The following is a 21,551-nucleotide window of genomic DNA, read 5'->3' as shown; positions in this document are numbered from 1 at the left end:
TGCCCCATTTCAGACATGTTAAATGGAATTTGTGTTTTATGTAGATAGGTATGTATGTATGGATAGATGTGTTCACATATATACTAACTTTACAGGTTTATTCTTGTGCATTCAGTTAAAGTAGAGTTATCGATTGAGATATATTTATTTTCCAATGTTTAGTTTTGTAATATGTTCATATGTGTGTGTATGCACATAGGCCTGTCGAGATAAACAATAAATCAATTAATCTCACGATACATTAAAACTATCGACGTCATTTCAATTATCGGCATTATCGTCTCTTCCGGCCTTTTTCTCTTTCTGTTAATGACACTGACTGAAAAAAGGCTCAACTCCGGTGCTCTCCACTGACTCCTCCCTTCCTCATTTCCTTAGTGTAAAGCCCAGCGCACAGACGAGTTGTCGGCCGATTGTCGGCCCATTTTCAAAACCTGACAGACCAAACATTAGCCGACAGAAATCCTAGGTATAACGGTTCGATCGGGTTCGGTCCGGCCGTGTGGTGTCCAACAATGGGCACAAAATAAAGGCTACAAGTCCAGTGAACTAATTTTAAAACCAGGCATTAATCAATGCTTTACTACAATCTACCTGCAATGCATGTGGCTAGTGTCAGCGTAAAGTCCTGACTGAATGAAAATCATTATAACCTATTTACGTCACGTTAACGAAGAACAGCTGAAAAGTTACCGGGTTTATCAACTGCGGTAGCAATTTCGCTCCAACTCCTCCTCTTGTCATTTCTATATTCTTTACACGTTGAATAAACATTAATGTTGTTTCCACATATTATCTCTAATGTCCGCTGGACTTCGGGTTGCGCCGTGTCAGCTGTTTGGGATTCCCCAACGTGCTTTCTGAGGGGAATGTGACATGTGGCTACCTGTCACATTCAACAGGCTGCTTTAACGCTCCCAGTTGGGGAAAACCCCTGATTTAGATCGGAGCGGCAACAACGATCTACCATAAACCACCACACATTACAGGATGATCGGCAATCTTAGAACGTTGGGCGATCTAAGATTGCCTTAAGGGGAAAAATAGGAGTAAAAAATCCTGTAGTGTGAACTATTGCATCAGGTAGTCGATGTGCCCATCTTCTCTATTTAAATCTAATTATTACTGAAGGGCAACATAATATACAGACTTCATAATCTGCCCTCTTTTGGTTGAATGCAGTATTTATTTCCACTTTGGCTTTATGTTGTTTAGTTTTTATCAAGTACATTTTTTGTTAATGGAGACCGAGAATCCATTTTATTTTGTTTTTGGTTGTTTTGTTTATTTTGTCTATCAGTTCCAGATAGATAAAAGGTATCTATCTTTGGCAGGAAATCACATGCATTATTACGTCATTTCCATTAAATCAGTGTTAAAAGGTCTTCAAACAATATTATTGTTTATCGCAATAATTTTTGAGACAATTAATCGCTTAGCAAAATTTGTTATTGTGACAGGCCTACATATATATATATGGTTAACACAGATTCATGCTAGTGTTAATGCGCATATGCTCGGCACAATAGTTGCGACTTGTCTGGAATGAATCAATAAATGAAATTGATGATATAATTATTGTTTTTATCTTTTTTTTGTTGTTGTTATTAGACAAACTGGCTTCGCAGGCATCTGCAGGATCCCTGTCCAGGCCGGCTCCTCTCACCTGGGTGGACGTTTTATCACTTCCTCTTCCGCCCAACAGGGGCAGAGATCATCCAAAACCAGACAAAGAAGAGGCGCAGCACAGGTAGCATTCATCACCGCGTTCATTTGTCAGACTCCAGGAACACTCTGCTCTTCGGCGCTTCTCTTAATTCAGTGTTTTTTGGTTTTTTATTTTATTATTATTAGCGAGAAGGCCTCTGGCTCCGCTTCTCTGACAGATGGCGTTAAGGCAACTGGGCATCAAAGCTGCCCCACAATGCTGCCAAGGCAGTCAAGCAAAGCTTAAGTGAAGTTTGGTGGACTGAGGAGTTTGCAAATTAACACTTGTGTGTCTACCGGCGGCGCGGCGAGGCGAGGCGGCGGAGGGGAGCGTCCGCGCTAACCGCTTCTGACACATTAGATTGCGGACATAACTGGGTGGGGATCGGAAAGGCTGTTCTGACTGCGTCGTGTCTTTTGTAATGACATTAGGCTCCGTCTGACAGGTTGAATTAGTGCTTTCCGTTTTCAATGACACGTCCGTCATTAAAATAGCCCCGACGGCGCTGACATGACAACAGGCGGAGGTGGAGCCCGTCTTCTCGTTCTTCTTTACTGCTTCCATTTCATGAGAACTTTGAGCAACGTGTCTGGTTTATTCCTGCTTTGCTCGTTTGTTGACCCCTCTGATTGCTCTGAAGTGTTTACTGGTTAGTGTTGAGTTTTGTGCAAATATTCTGGCAATAATTTAGAAAGAAAAGTAAGGTGATACGACTGCAAAAACACAAAATCTTTTTTGTGTTTTTGGTTTCGAGGACAAATATCTTAGTACACTTGAAATTGGGGGTAGGCGATACAGACTTAGAATTTTATCATGACATTTTGTAGTACTATTGTGATAACAAATCATATGACTGCATAGCGCCACAAGCATAAATACTCCTCTTGAAAAACATTCCTATTGAAATGAAGTTTTTTCATCATGCCACATACTTGAAGAGGCGTGATTTATGTCGCTAAATTACAGATAGAGACTTTGTTGAATCATATTTTTGAATCTACTGATAGTTTTCTGATGCGCCCGTGGAAAAAAACCCTGGAGAAAATGTCAAAAAGAAAATTTTAGTCCATTTTTTTAAAACATCAACAGAAATTTATCGTTATGTGACAATGATAAGTAAAGATTTATTTATCATGACAAGAATTCTTTCACAATAAACCATACAATAAATGTCCACCCCTACCTGAAATATGACAAAACTAACTTACAAGTAACTGTCCAGCAATAAACATGAGCTTGTTTTAAGTCCGTAATTCCTTAATGATGATTAAAAAATATACAAGTTCCAGATTATTGCACTTACTACAAGACATTTTCCCCATGCTATAAGTGAAATAATCTGCCAGTGGAACTAGTACTTTTTAAAATCAATATTAAGAAATATTGACCTTAAGCAAACTTCTATATCTTGCTGAAAAGTTACTTACATCAAGTTGTTTGCACTAGAAACTATACCAAAAATATTTAATAGGATTTTGTGTTTTTCGCTGTGTGGCACAGTTTCATTTTGAATGCTGAACATGTGCATTGAAAAAAGGAGTATTCCTTTAGGAAACATAGGAAGATATCTCAAATAAAATCAGATTGTATGGGAAGAGGAATCAGGATTCACCAGATCTCCTCTGCACCTACAGAATGCAGAAAAACGCCAAAGAACGCAGCAGCGTGGGTTTTGAAGGTCGAGCCGCTTGCATACTTTGTTTGCGTGTGTTATTATTCTTTCCATGTCGGGTCAAACGCAGCTTCTCCTCTACGGCTCAGCCTCAGGACACTATTTAAATTACATCTGCCCTGCTGAAGCTTTCGAGGGACACTGCAATCCATATGTACTGTGAAGACAGCAGGAAGCTGCTGCGTTAATCAGTTGCTTAAAAAATGTTTTACATTGGAAATATTTGCTTAATTTTTTTATGCCTTTTGCTCCTTCATTTCTGGTCAGAACACATTTATATTCTATCATCAGTTGCATTGAGTGTCACGTTAATTTAAAGGCATCCTTCATCATTCTTACAACCACCAACACCGGCTATGTGTGTTTTACAGAATGGGAATCAGCTTTATGGGGTAAAATTGCGTGCCCAAGCAAAAATATTCACTTCAATTTCACTCACAGCGTGCAGACGTTAAGTATATACAAACAAACCTTATAGGAAATAAAATAAACACGTCAACATCCTCTGGAAGAAATCTCATCCATCCACTTTAATACAAAACATGTTGTCTGTTTTTTTCCCCATATATCTAGAAATGAAATGAGAACAAATGTTCTTCATTTAGCTAGGCCGAGGGTCCAAATTGATTGTTGGATGACAAAAGTTGCACAACCCCAATCTACTGTATGTGAACATAATTCTGACCAATTGGGGATTTGATGAAATTGTCACAAAAATTGAACTTGCTGATCCCAAAGTTATGTGCGATACCTTCAAGAGTTCAAATAAACCCTCTGAAGCTTAAAATTAGGGCTGGACAATAAATCAATAACAATATGTATGGCAACAGACACATGATCAATATCAATTAATAATACGCCTGATTCAATATATAGAATATTCACTGATCTCAGATCCAGAACCACATAGCATTCTGGGAGATGTAGGCAGAGGAAAGACTTTAGCCGCTCAACCTCGGCTCACGGCCAGCTAAGAAAGGTGAATGTCATCAACTCACTCACTCTGTGGTTACCTAGCAACAACTTGTCGAGTAACTTACGCAGCAGCAGTTTCATGTTTCACTACCGTACCTCATAACTGCTAAAAAAAGAAAAAAGAAAACAATGGTGTTGAGTGGATAAAAGAGGAAAGTTAACGGCACCAGTTTGGCAGCATTTCAGATACTTAAAACAAAGCAAAGCAAATCGATATTCATTTACATTAACCAATAAGAGACGCTTGTATCGTGATGTTTTTCAGCCATATTGTCCTGCCCTATATTATATTTAAACATCTTACTGAAAACGAATCACGCATCCAAAATCAGAAGCAAGAAGACAGAGTGTTTCTCTGAAAGCCACTCCTTCACCTTCCGCCTTCTGTCCGCCCAACGTTTAGCTTCGAGGAGGAAGATGATGACTGGTGTCCTCCGCTGCCGGCCAGAACCTACCTGATGGACTCTTACAGGGAGGACGGGTCAGACCTGCCGTCCAGGCCAGAGGAAGTAACGCCTTCCCCTCAGCATGACGCCCCGCAGCCCGGCGACAGCCCCCACGTCCAGCACTTTGACCTGTTGGTGCGCCACCAGCAGAGCCAGGTGTCCCAGTCCAACCCCGATCTCTTCACCAACACCAAGGCGCTGGAAGCCAGTGATCTGTACAACCACAGCAGCCAGTGGGCGGATAATTTCAGGGGAGAAAGCCTCGGCAAAGGTCAGTTTGAATTAATTCGAATGTTACGGCTGGACTCACGCGACCGCGCCGCGCCACGAAGGATCTACTTTCCGGTTGTTACTCAGCAGAAAGTAAATCGTGTTGCATTTATTCATAGGGGATTTATTTTTTTATTTTTTTTGGCTTCTGTGTAAAGTTTCCCTAAAGGATGACGTCAGCATGCTCTCTTGTCAGGACGATCTCTCGCTGCGGCCGCCGAGTCGAGCCCGACAGCTGCGGCGCAAAAACCCAGGAGTAAGAAGAGAGCGCCGAGGGACGGACAGAGCCGGAGAGAGAGGCACGGAGACGCGGCAGGTACTTCCTGAGCCAGTCAGTTCTGATCCAGTTAAGAGAACGCCGCTCATTCTCAATTATTTAGAGCAAATCCGGAAACATGGCTCCTTATTATTACCTACCTTTTATTATTAGCTCTTTGAATTAAACAGCAGCCATCAGCTCAGGTTTGTTTCATTTTTATTAGCAAAAGTACTCATGCCCTTTGAACTCTTGAGCTTTTTTCAATAGACTGTCTTGGAACGTTAGGAAGATTGACAAGTAAGCAATTTTTTTCAATATATATTCTTTTTAAAAAAAGCCCGAATAGTGTGGTTTGCTTTGATATTTGATCTTCTTTATTCTGACGCCCTTAAATAAAATCAGGCACAACCAGCAGCCTTCATAAGTCACAGGCTGTAATGTGTCATAGATGCATGTGTTCTGTACTGGCGCTTCTCTAGCTGGTCAAAGCTGCAGTGTGTAACTTTTATAAAGAATATGTTTTTAACATATTTGTTAAAAACGTCACCATCTCGTGACAGTTTATGAGACAAATTATCTATGAAAAGATCAAGTTCCTCCGTCTCCTCCCTGTGGTACTAAAAAGATATTTTAAAAAGTTAATTTATTAAAGTTTTAATCATAGATTTTCAATCATAGTTTTATATAATCATAAAATGTAAAGGTTTTTTCAAAAATGTATCTCTAGTAGTAGGAGTAGAACGACTTAAAAAACTACATTTCGTCGACTTCATTCTCAGAATTTTGACTTTTGATCTCAGGAGAGTAAATTTTCTAAATTCTGAATTTTGAACAAATTCTGAATTTTTATTTTTAGTGGCCCTAATCCTCTTCCATACTTCCATACCTCTCTCTGCTTGGCTGTCAGTCAAACTTATCAAGCTGCTTTGCTCCTCAAACTAGCACAGCAAGCACAAAATGCCCAAGTTTCTGACAAGAAAAAGACCAAAGACCTCGTCCAGCAGCGCCACTGCGACTCACACTGCTGTTAAAAACAGTATGAAGCAGCAAATGTAATAATGATTGAATAGTGAATAAAAGTGAGGAATAACATTCTAAAACTCATTGTTTCCTTACATATTTTGTAACACTGTCTATTGGTTTGCAAAGAGAGTCCCTGCTCAGAAGCTAATGTTATTTGAGGAATGATAGGATAGAAAAGGTAGGGAATCCCTCCTTTAGATATCTGACTTTGGCACATTTACCATCTGAGTAATCGCTGGTTTCCATGTCCAAACACTTTAAGTCACAGTGGTTCAGAAAAGGGCGGTAGTCACTAAGATAACATGATGCAGCATGGGTAACCAGGGTGCTGAGAGTCACCGGCTCACGCTTTGAGCTTTCAGGTCCCCATCTGTGTCCCGTTATTAAGCAAGTCGGCCTCAAAAGTGATATCTGCTCATCTGACTCGCAGCGAGAAAGTGAATAAGCAGATTTCCCGAAATGTCAAAGTATTCCTTTTAAGATAAAAATCTCTTTGTGTGTGTGTGTGTGTGTGTGTGTTGTTGTTGTTGTTGTTGTTTTTTTTTATTTTAATCATCGCTGATGAATCACACACAGAGCTCCCCCCACCGCCGGCCCCTCCCGCCGCAGACGGCTCCCTGCAGCTCTTTGTGGACGTTTCGAGTCGCAGACAAACAGGCAGCGAAACAAGAGAGGGAAGCGATTGGCCCGCTCTCCTGAAGCGAGGAGACGATTCCTCACCCCAGGGGGGGGGACTTGCAAAGTGGTTATCACAAGGTAAAAAAAAAAAAAGAAGAAAAATTCAAGAAAACAAAAGCAAAGCATGACAAACTGGCTCCGGCAGCAACGTCACGCAGGTTTGATTCGATATTGTTGTGAAGCTTCCGGTAAATGATCTCGGTGTTCAGTCATTCAGGGGCCAAAACGCTTTAAATTTGAGCGATCTGTTTTCCCTCAGCAGATGAGAATGTAATCCCACACGGACAGCCAAACGTCCTGTCCAAGGTCCAGACGTCGGGCTACGGGTCCCTGGGGGGACGGGCGTTTCCTCGGCCCGCCGCCGCTGCTCAGAGGAGAGATGAGGTAAGTCTGAACAGAGCAGATACTGAACTGTTATCAACTCAACAAGAGACTCTGCAGGAAGCAGGCCCGTCTTCAATAAATATTTATAAATAAATGCATAAATAAATAAGTAAGGATGGGATCTAGAGTTTATTTCTTTTATCCAGTACAGCTCTCAGTCCACTGGCCAATAAACCAGTAAACATATTTTCAATATGGAAATCATAGATTGAAGTATGACATTTAAATACAGTGGCTTTACAAAAATTTACATATTACTGTTAAAATGTCAAATTTTTGTGAAGCAAGTAAAAATAACCAACTACGGTAAATAATTTCAATACTGTTCTATCTTTAACGTACTGAAATTCATACAAAAAAAACAACTTCAAAAACCTGGTTGTATAATTGTTCATTCCCCCTAAACTTAAACTTTGCTGAAGAACCTTCTGTCTTCCCTTGGCAGTGGCGCCCCCAAGGGGGGGAGTAAAGGGGCCACTGGCCCTGACTTGAAAAAGGCTTTCCTTCCCCACCGACCCCTGCAGGGAATCACGCTCAAGTCATAGAGAGGAAAACAAGAGTCAGCTTCTTCATTGAAGACATAAATAGAAAAGCCACAAAATGTATAAATACAAAATAAAGAAAAGAAAAAATTAAATGATCACTATTCTTTATTTTATTCTATTTTATTTGCTGTGCCCCACTAGAACTTCCCAAAACTTCAGTTTCAATCTCATATTGAAAAAAAGAGAATGGTTCTCCAACTTAAAAAAACTCCAAACTGTTAAGTGGTCACAAGTAATGTAATGACAGAAGTGAAACTTACTTTGTTCATGTTTGTTTAACTTGCCAATTTAATGAATTTAATCAATTATCTTAATTTCTTTTGTTTTACGCACAGGTGAAGAAAACTAAAATTCTTATGTGTTCATATTTTTATCATCGGTAACAAAAAAAAAACAATTTTCCCTTGGAAAAAAAGCTAATCCCAAATCACAATGCTGCCACCACCATGTTTCACTGTGGAAGTGGTTTCTTAAAATAATGCTCAGCATTATTTTTGTGTCAACATAATATTTAGGAATTGTGGCCCCAAAGAGTTCAGCTCTGCTTTCATCAGATGAAGCTGTTAGAAGAGTTTCGCCTCGCCGGGAAGTTTTCTTTGGCAGAAACCGCGTCTGATTTACAGCGTCAGCTGCGAGTCGTGTGAACGAAGCAGGAGAGTTAGAACAGAAACGCTCCCGACCAGAACCTGCTCTGCCTTCAGTGTTCCTGTCAGACTCTTGACAACCTTCCTTCCTGACCGTTTGTCTCGTCTGCTCATCCATTTTGGAGAAACTTGCAGTTTCGTAAGGCCACTTTTGTGACCTTGACACTTTGTCTCGTATTTTTTTATGACTACCTCTGCTGTCCTTTGTTACACACATGGATAGACATGTAATTGTGGAGAGTTTTCTTCACTCTTCTTCTGAGTGATTCCAACGTCTCTGCCAACTATGACTGCAGCTAAAGGGTGCAAACCGTGTCAGGAGAATCGTACCAAGACATTTCTAACTAATCTGATTTACTATAATTGATGTTATGTGTATAGGCGTGTATTACTTGTATGTGGATTAATTTAAAGTTGCTTCAGCGAAGTATTAGCTAAAGAGTCTTTTTTCTTTCTTCTTCTTCTTTGCCGTTTTTGAATTGAACAACACTTATAGCTTATTACTCTAAAAGAGGAAAATGTTTTGGGAGGATTTATTATTTTCATTTGTTTCACGTCACACAATTGTGGGCTCTTAACTGGGTTATGCAGATTCACTGTAAATCTCATCTGCTGTTGCAGACTCTCTGCAAACTTTTAGTAAACATATTAAAAATACATCAAGCACATTAATTACACCGGCAGTCATTCCGAGTTTAACTTCAGGAGGACATTTCTGTTCTGCTGCCTTAAGATAAAATGTTGTTTGTGGTTTAAAAATATCCAACAACAGATGTTCAGCTAAGAGAGGATGTAGTAATATTCCCTGATAGTGTGAGGTTTTTCTCCGCCATAGCTGCAGTGTGTGAAACAGATTTATGAGCATGTTTTGATGCATATTAACTTTGTAAAGCTCATTTAAAGTTATTCCATACCTTTAAATGTTTTCCTCAGTTTTTTGGACGCATTTTTCTTCTTATTCTTACAAATCCAAATATCATCGGCCATGAATTTGTCTCAACTTTACAAGCAACGAGCTTTGGAAGGTGCGCGCGTATTACTGCGTTTAAATGATACACTGCAACACTTTCCGCTCGCATTGACTCAAATATTCGTTTTTGTGGATTATCTGCTGAAGATCTTTTTGTCATTTAAACTATTTTACTTTGTTAAAACTTCATTCTAATTTTATCAGGAGATCCCTTTCATCTACAATAGAGCGCAGGAGAAGCAAAGGGAAGAGGCTATGTAAACTTTCAACTAGGGCTGCAGGTAATGATTATTTTGGTAATCGATTATTTTGTCAGTTATTCTGACGATTAATCGATTGATCAAATTTTTGAAAAACCGGCACTTGTCTGAGATTTTCCATTTGACCATATATGCTTATTTGATTCAGTATTAGACGTAGTTTCTTGTTCAAGTAAGAAACTAAACATTTTATTGCCTAAAATGCTGCAACACAACATTCATTAAGTGAAAGTTGTAGCAAAGGATGAATCTGCAGCTAAAAATATATTTCTAGCATAAGTTCATCCCTTTCTGCTTGACTAGCATCAATAGAGTGTAGGACTCATCGGTTGGATATTTATTTGAACCAGGTTAATCTGAAACTAACCACTTGAGGATTTCTGGATCAAACATATTTACAGACAATGTTGTTTTCATCTCAAATGCAACATCTGTATATTTTTGTACAGTTTTGGCTTAATTACTGCTCTGAATATGTTGCACTTTCAGCAAATGGCGTCTTTTTAAGAACCCGTGTACTAAAGTTAACGATTAATCGATTGCTAAATAAGTTGATAGTTATTTCAATAATCGATTAATCGCGAATAACACGATTAATTCATTTCAGCGCTACTTTCAACATCTTTCTTTTCTCTACATTTTTTGTTTTTACTCTGATCTCCGTGAATAAAATGGACCTGCATGTACAGTAGATACTGAAAGGCTGTCTGGATGGCCAAGTCAAAGTCCAGACACAAATCAAATTGAGAATTTGTGGTAAAACCGAGTTTGGAATACTTTTGCAATGACAAACAGGCAGAAATTGTTGATCTCAAGAGTGTGATTAGATTTCCAATACATGTTGCACCATGTCGACATTTTAAAAAAAAAAAAAAAGAAGAAAAGCATAAGATTTACTTTTATGATTATATCCAAAATGATTTTCACCACAAAAAGGAGAAGAAAAAAAAAAAAAAAATTTTTATTGGCAACATGAGCAACTGGAGACGAGCATGAAACAACATAGAAATGTTAGAAGTGATTCAAGTTACAAGTGGATCTGATTCCTCAGCGAAGATGAATTTCTGATTTGAAACAAAAATCTTAAAAATGAGAGCCATGATATGTGAGCTTCATTATTTCCCCACTTTAGGGATTTTCCCATGGCTTGATCTCCACAGCTGTTCTCCCTGTAATCTGCATGCTAATGTCTCTGCTCGTCTAACGGCGCTCACTCTTTTCATTTGGCTTTCTCCGCAGAATCTCATATAGACAGCCGCCGATTACACCGTGTGACATTCTCCTCTCTTTTCCTCCCCGACTTCCTGTCTCCGCGAACCATCAATGTGTTGCCATGGCATCCCGCGAAAAGCTGAAGACAAAAGGAAAAGCGTCAAGGCTTGCCATCTGCCTTTTCACAAACTATTAGCATTTTCTTTTTATTTTACTTTAAGTATCTTCCTTTTTCTTCTTCTTCTTCTTCTTGCGTGTGATTTCTCTCACCCCCGCTTTGTGTACAAAGACTTCCTCTGTCATTTTTTTAAGAGAAGAGGTGATCAGATATATTGCTAAGAAAAGGAACGTATGGCATTTTTAGGCTAAAGGGAATGAAATGGAAGTATTGCGTTGTTGTACAGCAGATTAATGAATGTATCTTTTGTTTACTCCTGACCGTCAAACTATGATGCTGCGGGGTTTTTTTGTGTGTGTGTTTTTTTCTTCGTTTTTTGTTTTGTTTTCGCTTTTGATGAACGACGGGAGCGGGGGAGAGGGACATGAAGCTAGATCTCATGACGTCGGTGTGGGTGTGTGTCAGTGTTTTTAATTTCACCTTCCCGTGTGGCTGTGTAACCGTGTTAGATCACCAGTGTGTTCATTTTTAAATCTGACAGAAAGAAATAAAAGGCTTTGTTACATAAAGGTTCCCCTTGTGAAATCTACTAACTGTGACAGGAGAATAGCAGTTGTGTTGGTAGTAGTGGGACGCTGTGGATGACAACGCCAGCCTGGATTTTCCAGTCAGCTGGTGCGCCGCCAGTGAAACGCTTCCGTGAGATTTGGAACAGAACACGATTCAAAAGTGCTCCGAAAAGCTAAAACTTTTTGAGCTTTAGGACAGATCTGACTGTTTTTTTTTTTAATTATTTTTATTATTGGAAAGATTTAAGGGAAGATCTTTAAGATGACCAGCTTTCCTGACTACAGCTGTAGAAACCTGTGAGGTAGTTTTCTAATTGGTAGAAATGTATTTTGCATTTGTTGATGCAGCAGAACTCCACTGGTAAAAAAAAAACGAACTTATCTTCTGCCATCTTTAAGCTCCGAATCCTATTGGACAAGGATCGGTCAGACAGACCAATCAGAAAAGACCTGGAGTTCCGAGAAGAACCGAGTTTTCTACCTACATTATGTCATCTCTGATTTTTGAAAAGTTCATTTATGTTATTGATTTTGGTTAAAAAGGGAAATTCCTACAATATATGTATATTTTTTATACAAACGGTGGAATGTTTACGTTGGTCATATCTGGTTATTTCAATGTAAATGGCTGTTGTGGTTTGTTAGAAGATGTTAATATAACATATGACCATTAAAAGATTTTCATATAGGAATGTTATATCGTGACCTGACCTGACATGACCTGAAGATTCCGGGTTGAACAGATGTTGACCACAAGCGAGGTAAGTGACAGGGTTATTTTTGAAGAGATGGGGTGGTCACCTTTCTAAAATAATGAGCCAATCATTTTTTTGCTAAAAGTTGTTTTTCGGGTTGTTGTTGTTTTTTTCTCCCCAAAATCACTGTTGGCAAAAAACGACTTATCCATTAATTATTTCAGCAAGGTGACAATAAGCGAGCATTTTACGTGAAAGTTCGGTGGAAGGAAAAAGTGTGGTTGAAAATAGTGCACAAGCAACGGAAGCAGAGTCCATTCAAGAGTCTTGTGGAATGACCTGCACAATTTGATATTGAAGAGGGGCCCCCCGCCGGGGGACTTGTGTTTTCTGATCCATGTCTGTTTCAGGTCCTGGGGTCTGTGACTCCTCACACCCAATATCAAAAACTTGCATGGAGAAACTCCACCTACACACACAGACTAGTTTGCATTTGCTTTCTGTTGACTTCCATTCATTTATGTAGCTGTATTTATGCCTAACCCAGACATTTTTCCTCGTCTTTGCTTGTCTATTCCCAACTCTAACCTTAACCAAAACTTAATTCACACCACACTTCTAAACCTGACTAGAACAGAAGAAGCGCAACAAAAAAAAAAAAAAAAAGAAAATCAGGACCAGGAGAAAATAAACATGGCGCAAGTGATCCTGTGTGTCTGGTATAAAAGTACACCCCTACACACACACATGCACCCCTGCAACCCTCCACAGGTGTTTATGCTTACACTCTATCTTGGGCGTCGGTTGCCACTGAATACATCATGTATTAGTAGCGTGATGCTTTTCAGCCACGCTGTTATAAAAGCATCTGTTTCTCACTGGTTACTGTGTCTTTTTTTTTTCTCTTTTTGCTAAACTTCCCTAACTAAACTTCTAAAGTGTTCTCTTGTATTCCCTTCATCCTCTTTTCTCCCCTGTTTTCTTATTTTCATCCTTCCCTTTTAGCTGTCTGCCACCTCTCTCTCTCTCTCTCTCTTTCTTTCTTTTTCTCTTAAAAAAAAGACGTTAAAAAAGCTGTGATTGACTCCCCGGTTGCTGATAGTGATCTGGTGTGTCGGTGTGATCCGTATAAATAAAACAATGAAGATCCGTTTTCATGTGACTGAGAATATTAATGTGGGGACGTGAGCAGACTGTCAGCATTAGCAGGATGCACATGTTTCATAGCAGGGTTACAATATATTGCCTAAACCTCATTACAAACATGGTTGCACATTGAAGAGTTTAATTATGCAGAAAGCAGAGGCATTGATATATGATGATGCTTTCATCTATGCAAAGGGGGGGGAAAAGTGTCACTGGAGGATTTAGTGAATGTGAAAACACCGAGAATCTCGGCGTCTTTTACCTTTGATCCGTAAGCAGAGATCTCTAGACATCGGAGGAATCTTAACTCCACGTGTTGGACACGGAGAAGTTTCCACAAAAAACGACCGGAAGGCCGCGATCGCTCCAGGAAGTTTGGAAAACCTTCCTCGCAAAACAACCTGGTACCTGTTTAGTACCAACTGGTTTTGTTCCACACCCTGATTCTGTCGTCAGCTTTTTAATCTACATCGATTCCTGGATATTCACAGAACAAATATATTTGTACTAAGATTAAATAGTACACAGGTTGACTCTCTTGACTTGTTAGATTAATTTTGGGGCAGGAGTCTGCAAGCTTTGCAATCCAAAGAGCTGCCAATGTCCCATGAAATAGGTCGAGTTTAGTCACTTTTGATAAACAACTACTACAGGAAATTTGGACATTTTAGAGAACAACCATTTAACTTGTATTTTTAAGTGTTAAGATAAAGAAAAAAGAATGGATACATTGTGCTCCTGTGAGATGTTGATATTTTCCACATGGTTTCCAGCCCAATACCAAGAGAAATAGATCAAAAATAAATATTACTGCTACATAATAGTGTCTTTGTGTTGTGGATATTTAATGTCAAACTTCAATGGAAAACCTTAAAAACGGCTAAAACCTCAAGTGTATCTACATTTGGAAAGTTTACCTGTGTGTATTTTTTTGTTGTATGTTTTCATTTTCAGCTAGTTATTAAGAGCCACTTGTGGCTCCGGAGCCACAGGTTGAAGACCCCTTGCGCGGTAAAGGCAGCCGAATAAAAATGCACATCACAGGTTGATGTTTTATTTCTAACGTCGAAAGCCATCTTTGGTTTGCCTTCCACCTTCCAGTCGTGTGTGTATTTGGCAGAGACATGTCAAACTGAATCCTTTTAGATTCACTGAAGTCTGTGGTTTTAATTTGATAAATGTAAAAAAGAAAAAAAAAAAAAGCTAAAGTGATATAAACACTTCTGCGAGACCCAAACAAGTTTGCGTGGAACTGTTTGCTCCGAAATGAATTTCCGTCTCGTGTAACCATAGCGAACCTCTTCTGAGGTGCAATGAAATAACTTTGTGTCTCTGATCCAGAGAGGCCTTGTAGCACGAAAAAAAAAAAGAAGAAGAAGAAATGAGCTCAAGTTTTTCAACCGGAGCCAAATGACCCCGAAGACTGAATAAAACTCCTGGTACGTCGTATCATGTTCCGAGGAAGAAAAAAGTAAAATAAGAAAAAAAAACGCCTCATCTACGAGAAAGTGTGCACGAGTTGATGCCTTCCTTCCACAGATTGCAGCATTGTGAGGCTGAACGTGGCTTAATGAGAGCGGGAAGCCTTCATCTCGGAGTACAGGCCCTGAAACGTGACAGCGCTGGGATATGAAAGGCTTCCTCCTCGTCCCCCCCACATCCTAAGTCAGCTCTGTCATCCACTGGGTGAACCTTCCATGTGCAGATCTTATTAGCTGAAGAAGCAGCTGCAGCAGGGAGACATTCAGACAGCGTGGAAAACATGTTGGGCTCAGTCGTCTTAAGCTAACACCATCTGGGTCCCACCAGGCCAGGAGGATGACGGTAATCCACTGCAATTTGAACAGGTCACATGATTCAGACTGGCGGTCCAATCCTGTGCTTTTAGGCATGTGGAGGTTCTGTGGTCGGGTTACGATTCTAACATTAAATAGTCTTGCACAGGAGAACCGATGCACAGTGGGTTTAATATGAGTTCAATGCTGATACCCCAAAAAACTTTACTATAACTTCATATTGTAGTATTACTTTTATTCATAGAAATCCCAAAATGTTTATACAACTCACCTGATATGAGCCGAAGAGCTTCATATAAAGTACAATGTTTGCAAAACACACATTCATTAAAATAAAGAAAAGAAAAACAGTGGAACCCCCTTGACATTGAGGCCCTGGGCTACTGCCCTTGTAAGGCCTTTCTTAAGTCTGACTGTGATTAAACACATTTTCTGGCACTTGAATCTTATTTTTTTCTTGCTCTACCAAAAAGTAAGTTACCTCAAAGAACCTGCCTGACAACACGAAGCAGGTTAAAAGATTTCAAAAAGCAAAACATCCCGCGCCACATTAAAAAGAAACACACACGAGAAACAAAATCAATGACATCGATCGGTCAATTTAAGATTTCTGAAGTGCAGTAAGAGCAGCAATACGCGAAAAATAGAGAAAACACCAACAGCCGTAAACCTTTCCTCATAAAATTACATCGATGATTAATGTAGCAAAACTCAGAACAACAAGTGAAGCATCAACAGGTCGCGCTTGCCTCCGTGTTCACGGTTCATGAATTCAACTTGGTGGAAAAGAAGACAATAAGTCTCACATTTACATTCTCTCTCCCTGGACCGATGAGACAAAGTAGAACTTTTTTAGTCTCAGTGTGATTTGCAGAAACCGAGAGATCAAATAAATCCACGAACCATGCGCGCGTTTTGAGTTCAGGTTATACGCATGAATCATCACAATACCATCCACGCTGCTGGAGCGAAATCTCTCCAGAGCTCAACCGGAGCATGAAATGGAGCCCAATCAGATCCGTGTTCATGACGCTGAACGGTGAACACACACAACACACCCACACACACACACACACAACACTGTGTTCTGGCAATTAAATGCGTCGCGTTATTTTAGCACGGAAGCCTTTGAAGTTCAAGCGATGTCACGTTCATGTGTGTGCAATCTCTAAGCAGGTGAACGTTCAGCAGAGTGCGCAGCATCGAAAAGTAACTGGAAAGCGCCACCTAGTGGTGACGTGTGGACTTTTCTTTTATTTTGAAGGTGGACTCTTTGTGTAGATAGAAAGAGAAAAAAAAAACACTAAGGGAAACGCAGAACTCGACTATTTGCTTCAAAGCTACTGCTTTACAGTGTTGCCCTGGCAACCGTAGTTAAATCAATGTAGTCCAAAGCTGCTGTGCCGAACTACAGAACCTCCATTGTGGTGCGTTCAATACACCAATTAAATAAACAGCAATTTATTTCTCTCCCACAGCTTCAAACACACCAAAAAGTATTTTCTCTACTTTAACTTAAGAAAAAGCAATTAAACGCGCTTGCTGTGTGTTTCATTTTAAAGAAAAACCTGCGAAACTAGTGATGTGTTTTAAAATCGTCTCTACTTTGTCACGTCACAACCACAAGGTTTGTGCTTTTCTGGTGTTTGTATGTCACACATCAGCACAAATCGCGAGATAATTGTGTAGCAAAGAGAACATATTGCATAGTTTTTAAACTTTGTGGGTTAAAAAAAGAAAGTCAAAGTGCAGTTTCCAGTATAAAAAGAGAGAGAGAGAGAAAAAAGTTCTGAATCCATAAGTAGAAATTAAATGTATAACTTATTGTACTTTTTGCTGATTCCAAGTCAAACAGGAGGGGGAAAAAAACAAATATGTGGAAGTCTTTACCATGGCCAAATGTGACCCAAATTGTACTTTCATGCATATGTGCAATAAAATATTTGTACTTGCACATGGAAAAACAAATGTGAGAAAGTTTCAGAAATGTGAATACAGATGTAAATGTGTGTACCAAATTTGTGCGTCACCATGGTAATACAGATGCTTAGACTATTGGAAAAAGTAATAAAATACTTTCAGCGGGTTTTTTGTTTTATTGTACAACAAGAATAAATCTGAACAAAAATCCCCAAACCAGCTTCCCTTCGTTTTACTCGCCACACTGACCCGCCAAGTCCATCGCATTCAATGTTGGTCATAATTATATACGTTTTTATAAACATCTGAGCAATTTTTCCTCTGCAATTAAACGCATTTCATTTTCTCCGGGACGGCTGAGTGCCAATTAAAAGGCGGCTTCTCGGAAATCCAGCACTTAACGCATAATAAATCAAAGATAGCAGCAATTTGTCTCTTCAGTTTTCATTAAGAGTCGCGGAGAAACGAACGGGAGCACCGCGGCGAGTGCACTTCCTCTAATGTATTCACCATTTAAACCTTAAATGTCCGAGGGAAGAAATTATGGATGGGAATTTATGCAAATTGCGCAGTTTCAATTAATAATAATCTGGACGGAAGCCGGGTGGTCTGGCGCAGACAAATAATTGCCCGGAAGGGATTTGCAAACATTTTTTATTTTTATTTTTTTTAAAACGACTTAACTCTGCTGCACTGCTGCGGGTTTTGTCTCTGCACCGGCCCGGGCCTGTTGCAGGTCATGAGTTTACTGTGCGAGGTTTTGAATGGAAAGCCGCCCGTCATCAGTATTAACCGGGGCGCTTTAGGAGTTTTGTATTTTCAGCAGATTCCCCCTTAAACACAGAACTCATCCGCTGTGATTGGTCGCAGCGCCCCATTGTCCCGCCGACCCGTTTGTTCGCTCGGTTTCCTGCACGCAAACAAAACTTTCCTGCCGTCCCGGGCTGCTTTGTGCTGTGGCGACCTGGAATATTGGATTCCCCTCCACTGTTCCCGAGGAAAAGAACCAAACGCAGAGGTATGCAGTCGAGTCCTTTCCAAATCTGCATTTGAAAGTTATTTTCTAATGTACGTTTTGAATTGAATTGTGATTTTCCTTTTGGGGATAAAAAATGCTGGAAAGGTCCACTTTGCATAAAATATTCCAAGAAGACGTCATGTTTTTATGGATGCTCCACTGAATCTAAGAAGGAAGAATATTCCTTGGCTCATTCTGCCTCCTGTTTGGTATTCCTGGAAAGCCTCCTGATTTATTCAGAGTCAAACGTGTTTAACGTCACTCTGACGTGTCAAAGGTCAACGAGGTATTAGATCAAACCGGCCTGCTTCTTCATGTGGAGTAAGGGCTGATACTTCTGGAATTATACCCCCCCAACCCCAAGTTCCCTCATGCATCTTCTCCCGGTTTCTTCTGAGTTGTCACACCGAGCGCTTCGCAGTAATCGGTGAAGCAGCTCCATCCGGATCCGTCTCAAGCCCTGACCTGCCCCCCTTTTTTTCTTTCTTTCTTTTTTCTTAATTTCTTCTTCTTTTTCTCTCTCTCAGTATATTTTGGAAGGATGTACAGCTTCATGGGAGGCGGCTTGTTCTGTGCCGGAGTCGGGAACATACTCCTCATCGTTTCCACGGCGACCGACTACTGGATGCAGTACCGCCACTCCAGCAACTACATGCACCAGGGCCTGTGGCGGTACTGTGTGCCTGGGAAGTGCATGACGCACACCGACAGCATCGGTGAGACTCGCTCCACGCTGGCTGCTGGAGACGGTTGTGTGTTTAGTGTCCGGCTGTGTCGCATCAGGCTTGTTTGCTTGCCAGCGAACAGTGGAAGGCCCCACGGCGCGTTGCGGATTAGATGGAAAAAAAAACTTTTTAAGAGTCTCTTTGTTTCAAAAAAAAAAAAAAAAACAGATGTTCCAGTAAAATCGGTGGACCAAGATTCTTCTGGTTCATTTCTACGTTAACCTGGTTAAACCGATAGAACCGACAGGCGTCCATAAGCTTACTGCGATATATGACGGCGTACTGTGGAAGAATAAGCAGCAATAAAAGCAAACGAAGGGAAAAGAACATGTAATTATGCTGCAGTGCATAAAACAGGAAACTCTGAATGATTATGTTCTGAGATAAAGCAGGTAAAAATGTTAGAAAAAATGTAAATCAGTAAAGATAAATTCAAGAATAATAATAATTAGGACTGTGACTAATGATTATTTCAGTAATAGATTAGGCAGATGGTCATTCGGACAGTTGATTGAGATTTTATAAAATGCTGCTGATTATTTTATGTAACCACTTTTTTATGCAATATTTGTTATGCATTTAAAATGTTTAAATGAATAAACAATTCAGTTACTGTTATAAAAAAACAAAAAACATTTTTAAATAAAACATAAACTTCTTTTGGCTGAAATTCAATAATATAGCAGTACTTTAGTTTGCGCACGCGTAATCATTTGTAGATCAATCGACAATGTTTTGGATTAACTGATTAATAATTACATAGCAAAAGATACTTAAGGGATTTTTTTTTTACAGAACTTGAACCAGGTGAAGCTAGTATTATATTCTATGACACTTCAGGAGTTCTGTGTACAACATGTCTGCAAAGTTGTTTTTTTTTATTATCTTAAATTCAAAGTGCATATGTTTTTTATACAGTTTTGGCTTAATTATTGCTCTGACTGTGATATTCTTTCAGCAAATGACCTGTTTTTGAGTCTGTATACTCCAGTTAATGATTAATCGATTGCTTAATTCGTTGGCGGTTGTTTCAAAGGTCGATCATTCCTGATTAATCGCTTCAGCTCAAATAATGACATCAAAAAACTGAAAAAAAACCCCAGTTTTCTGCCAACCGGTGTATTTACAATCATCACATTGTGAAAAAAAGTTAATTAGGGAAAAAAACAACTTTGGAAACAATAAAGACGAAAAAAAAAAAGACTTTCAAACAATAAGTCAACCCTCCACAGATCAGCAGCTCACAGGTCATCATGGATTACACTGTGAAATAAAATTTCAATGTTACAAGGAACAATAAAATAGAACCTTCAGTTCAAGGTGATGTAGCAGATAAAATGACCTCGATGAAAACTAAGCTTTTGATACTAGTCCGTTTTACTTAGACTGAATAAATATTTTTCACCTACACCACTGGCCGCTCCCTCTTTCCCCACGGCGACCTTTTGACCCCGAGAAACACGTAAAGCTCTCCCGTCATGTAGCCGAGAACACGAAACCCTGTCCACTCTCCCCAGAAAGATCTCCTCTCATCCCACAGCGTACTGGGACGCCACTCGGGCCTTCATGATCCTCTCCCTGCTGGCTTGTTTCATCGGCATCGTGATCGGCATCATGGCCTTCATCCACTACTCTTCCTTCGACGGGTTTGACAAGACGTTTGCAGCCGGGATCCTCTTCTTCATCTCCTGCAAGTCACTCGCTAATAACCGCACGCCGCTCTCGTTCTCTCTGTTTGTGCCGAACTGAAACTGGTAACTGCTGAAAATCCGTCGCGCAGGCTTCTTCGTGCTGCTGGCCATGGCCGTCTACACGGGGGTGACGGTCAACTACTACGGGAAACGCTATGGCAGCTGGCGATTCTCCTGGTCCTACATCATGGGCTGGGTGGCGGTGGTGCTCACCTTTTTCTCAGGTGCAAGCCTTAACATGTTTGTACACGCACGAATATATTTCACTCGTTTTAATCGAGCGCTCTTTTTAGGTATCTTCTACATGTGCGCCTACCGGATGCACGAATGCCCAAGGAACTCCAACTCACGCTGAAGCGCTTCAGGATCTGTAAGCGACGCCATGCGGCTGAAACGAACCAGTGTCGATGTGAATCTTCCCATCAACTTCCTGTGACTCGTCACATTCAACGATAAGCAAAAATAAAGGATTTAAAAAGTGTTCCGCTTGTCTCATTTTTTAATGCCTGTACTGATCATTTCATTGCTTCCCAGCTGGATCGCGGCTGACGGATCTCAGGACCAGTACCGAAAATGGACTGCAGTGCTACTTTCTCAACCATTGGAGTCTAGTCAAATCAATTTGATTCACTGATTACACATGACCATTAAAACTGTCGTTTCTTTTAATTTTGCTTCATTTTACGACAGCTTCTTAAATGTGTTTGATCAGGTTGGGATTTTTAGTGCGTTCCTTCCGTTTGTCTGTGCAATCTTTGTCTATTAAACTGGGGGAACCATTTTCCTCTACAAAGCCTGCAACTGGTGGTGTTCCTCAAGGATTCACC

The 21,551-nt window shown here is 40.1% G+C and overlaps 2 protein-coding genes across 3 annotated transcripts in view; both read left to right on the top strand.

The window, feature by feature from the left end:
• LOC116708023 (roundabout homolog 2) overlaps positions 1 to 13,480 on the top strand; it is a 99,469-nt gene extending 85,989 nt beyond the window's left edge. The window contains exons 22-27 of one of the 2 annotated variants that reach the window (XM_032545775.1): positions 1,612 to 1,750; positions 4,759 to 5,072; positions 5,268 to 5,387; positions 6,930 to 7,109; positions 7,291 to 7,415; positions 11,074 to 13,480. In XM_032545775.1, coding sequence (XP_032401666.1) covers positions 1,612 to 1,750; positions 4,759 to 5,072; positions 5,268 to 5,387; positions 6,930 to 7,109; positions 7,291 to 7,415; positions 11,074 to 11,085 — 890 coding nt within the window. In that variant the 3' untranslated portion in view covers positions 11,086 to 13,480. The remainder of the gene's footprint in view (positions 1 to 1,611; positions 1,751 to 4,758; positions 5,073 to 5,267; positions 5,388 to 6,929; positions 7,110 to 7,290; positions 7,416 to 11,073) is intronic. The other variant, XM_032545776.1, reaches the window with a different exon arrangement.
• Positions 13,481 to 18,047: 4,567 nt separating this feature from the next.
• Positions 18,048 to 21,205, top strand: lim2.3 (lens intrinsic membrane protein 2.3). Its single transcript, XM_032545773.1, has 5 exons — positions 18,048 to 18,308; positions 18,836 to 19,024; positions 20,574 to 20,723; positions 20,814 to 20,948; positions 21,018 to 21,205. The coding sequence occupies exons 2-5, from the start codon at positions 18,850 to 18,852 to the stop codon at positions 21,077 to 21,079; spliced, it is 522 nt and encodes a 173-aa protein (XP_032401664.1). The 5' UTR covers positions 18,048 to 18,308; positions 18,836 to 18,849; the 3' UTR covers positions 21,080 to 21,205.
• The last annotated feature ends 346 nt before the right edge of the window (positions 21,206 to 21,551 follow it).

The sequence above is a fragment of the Xiphophorus hellerii genome, chromosome 18, assembly GCF_003331165.1.
Source record: "Xiphophorus hellerii strain 12219 chromosome 18, Xiphophorus_hellerii-4.1, whole genome shotgun sequence".
Classification (NCBI taxonomy): Eukaryota; Metazoa; Chordata; class Actinopteri; order Cyprinodontiformes; family Poeciliidae; genus Xiphophorus; species Xiphophorus hellerii.
This window is presented reverse-complemented; position numbering and strand designations above follow the sequence as displayed.

Excerpts from the sequence above, each read along its gene's own strand:
- lim2.3 (XM_032545773.1), top strand. The coding sequence starts at position 18,850 with ATGTACAGCTTCATGGGAGGCGGCTTGTTCTGTGCCGGAGTCGGGAAC. Across the intron at positions 19,025-20,573 it reads GACGCACACCGACAGCATCG|CGTACTGGGACGCCACTCGG; the intron begins GTGAGACTCGCT and ends CTCATCCCACAG. Across the intron at positions 20,949-21,017 it reads GGTGCTCACCTTTTTCTCAG|GTATCTTCTACATGTGCGCC; the intron begins GTGCAAGCCTTA and ends CGCTCTTTTTAG.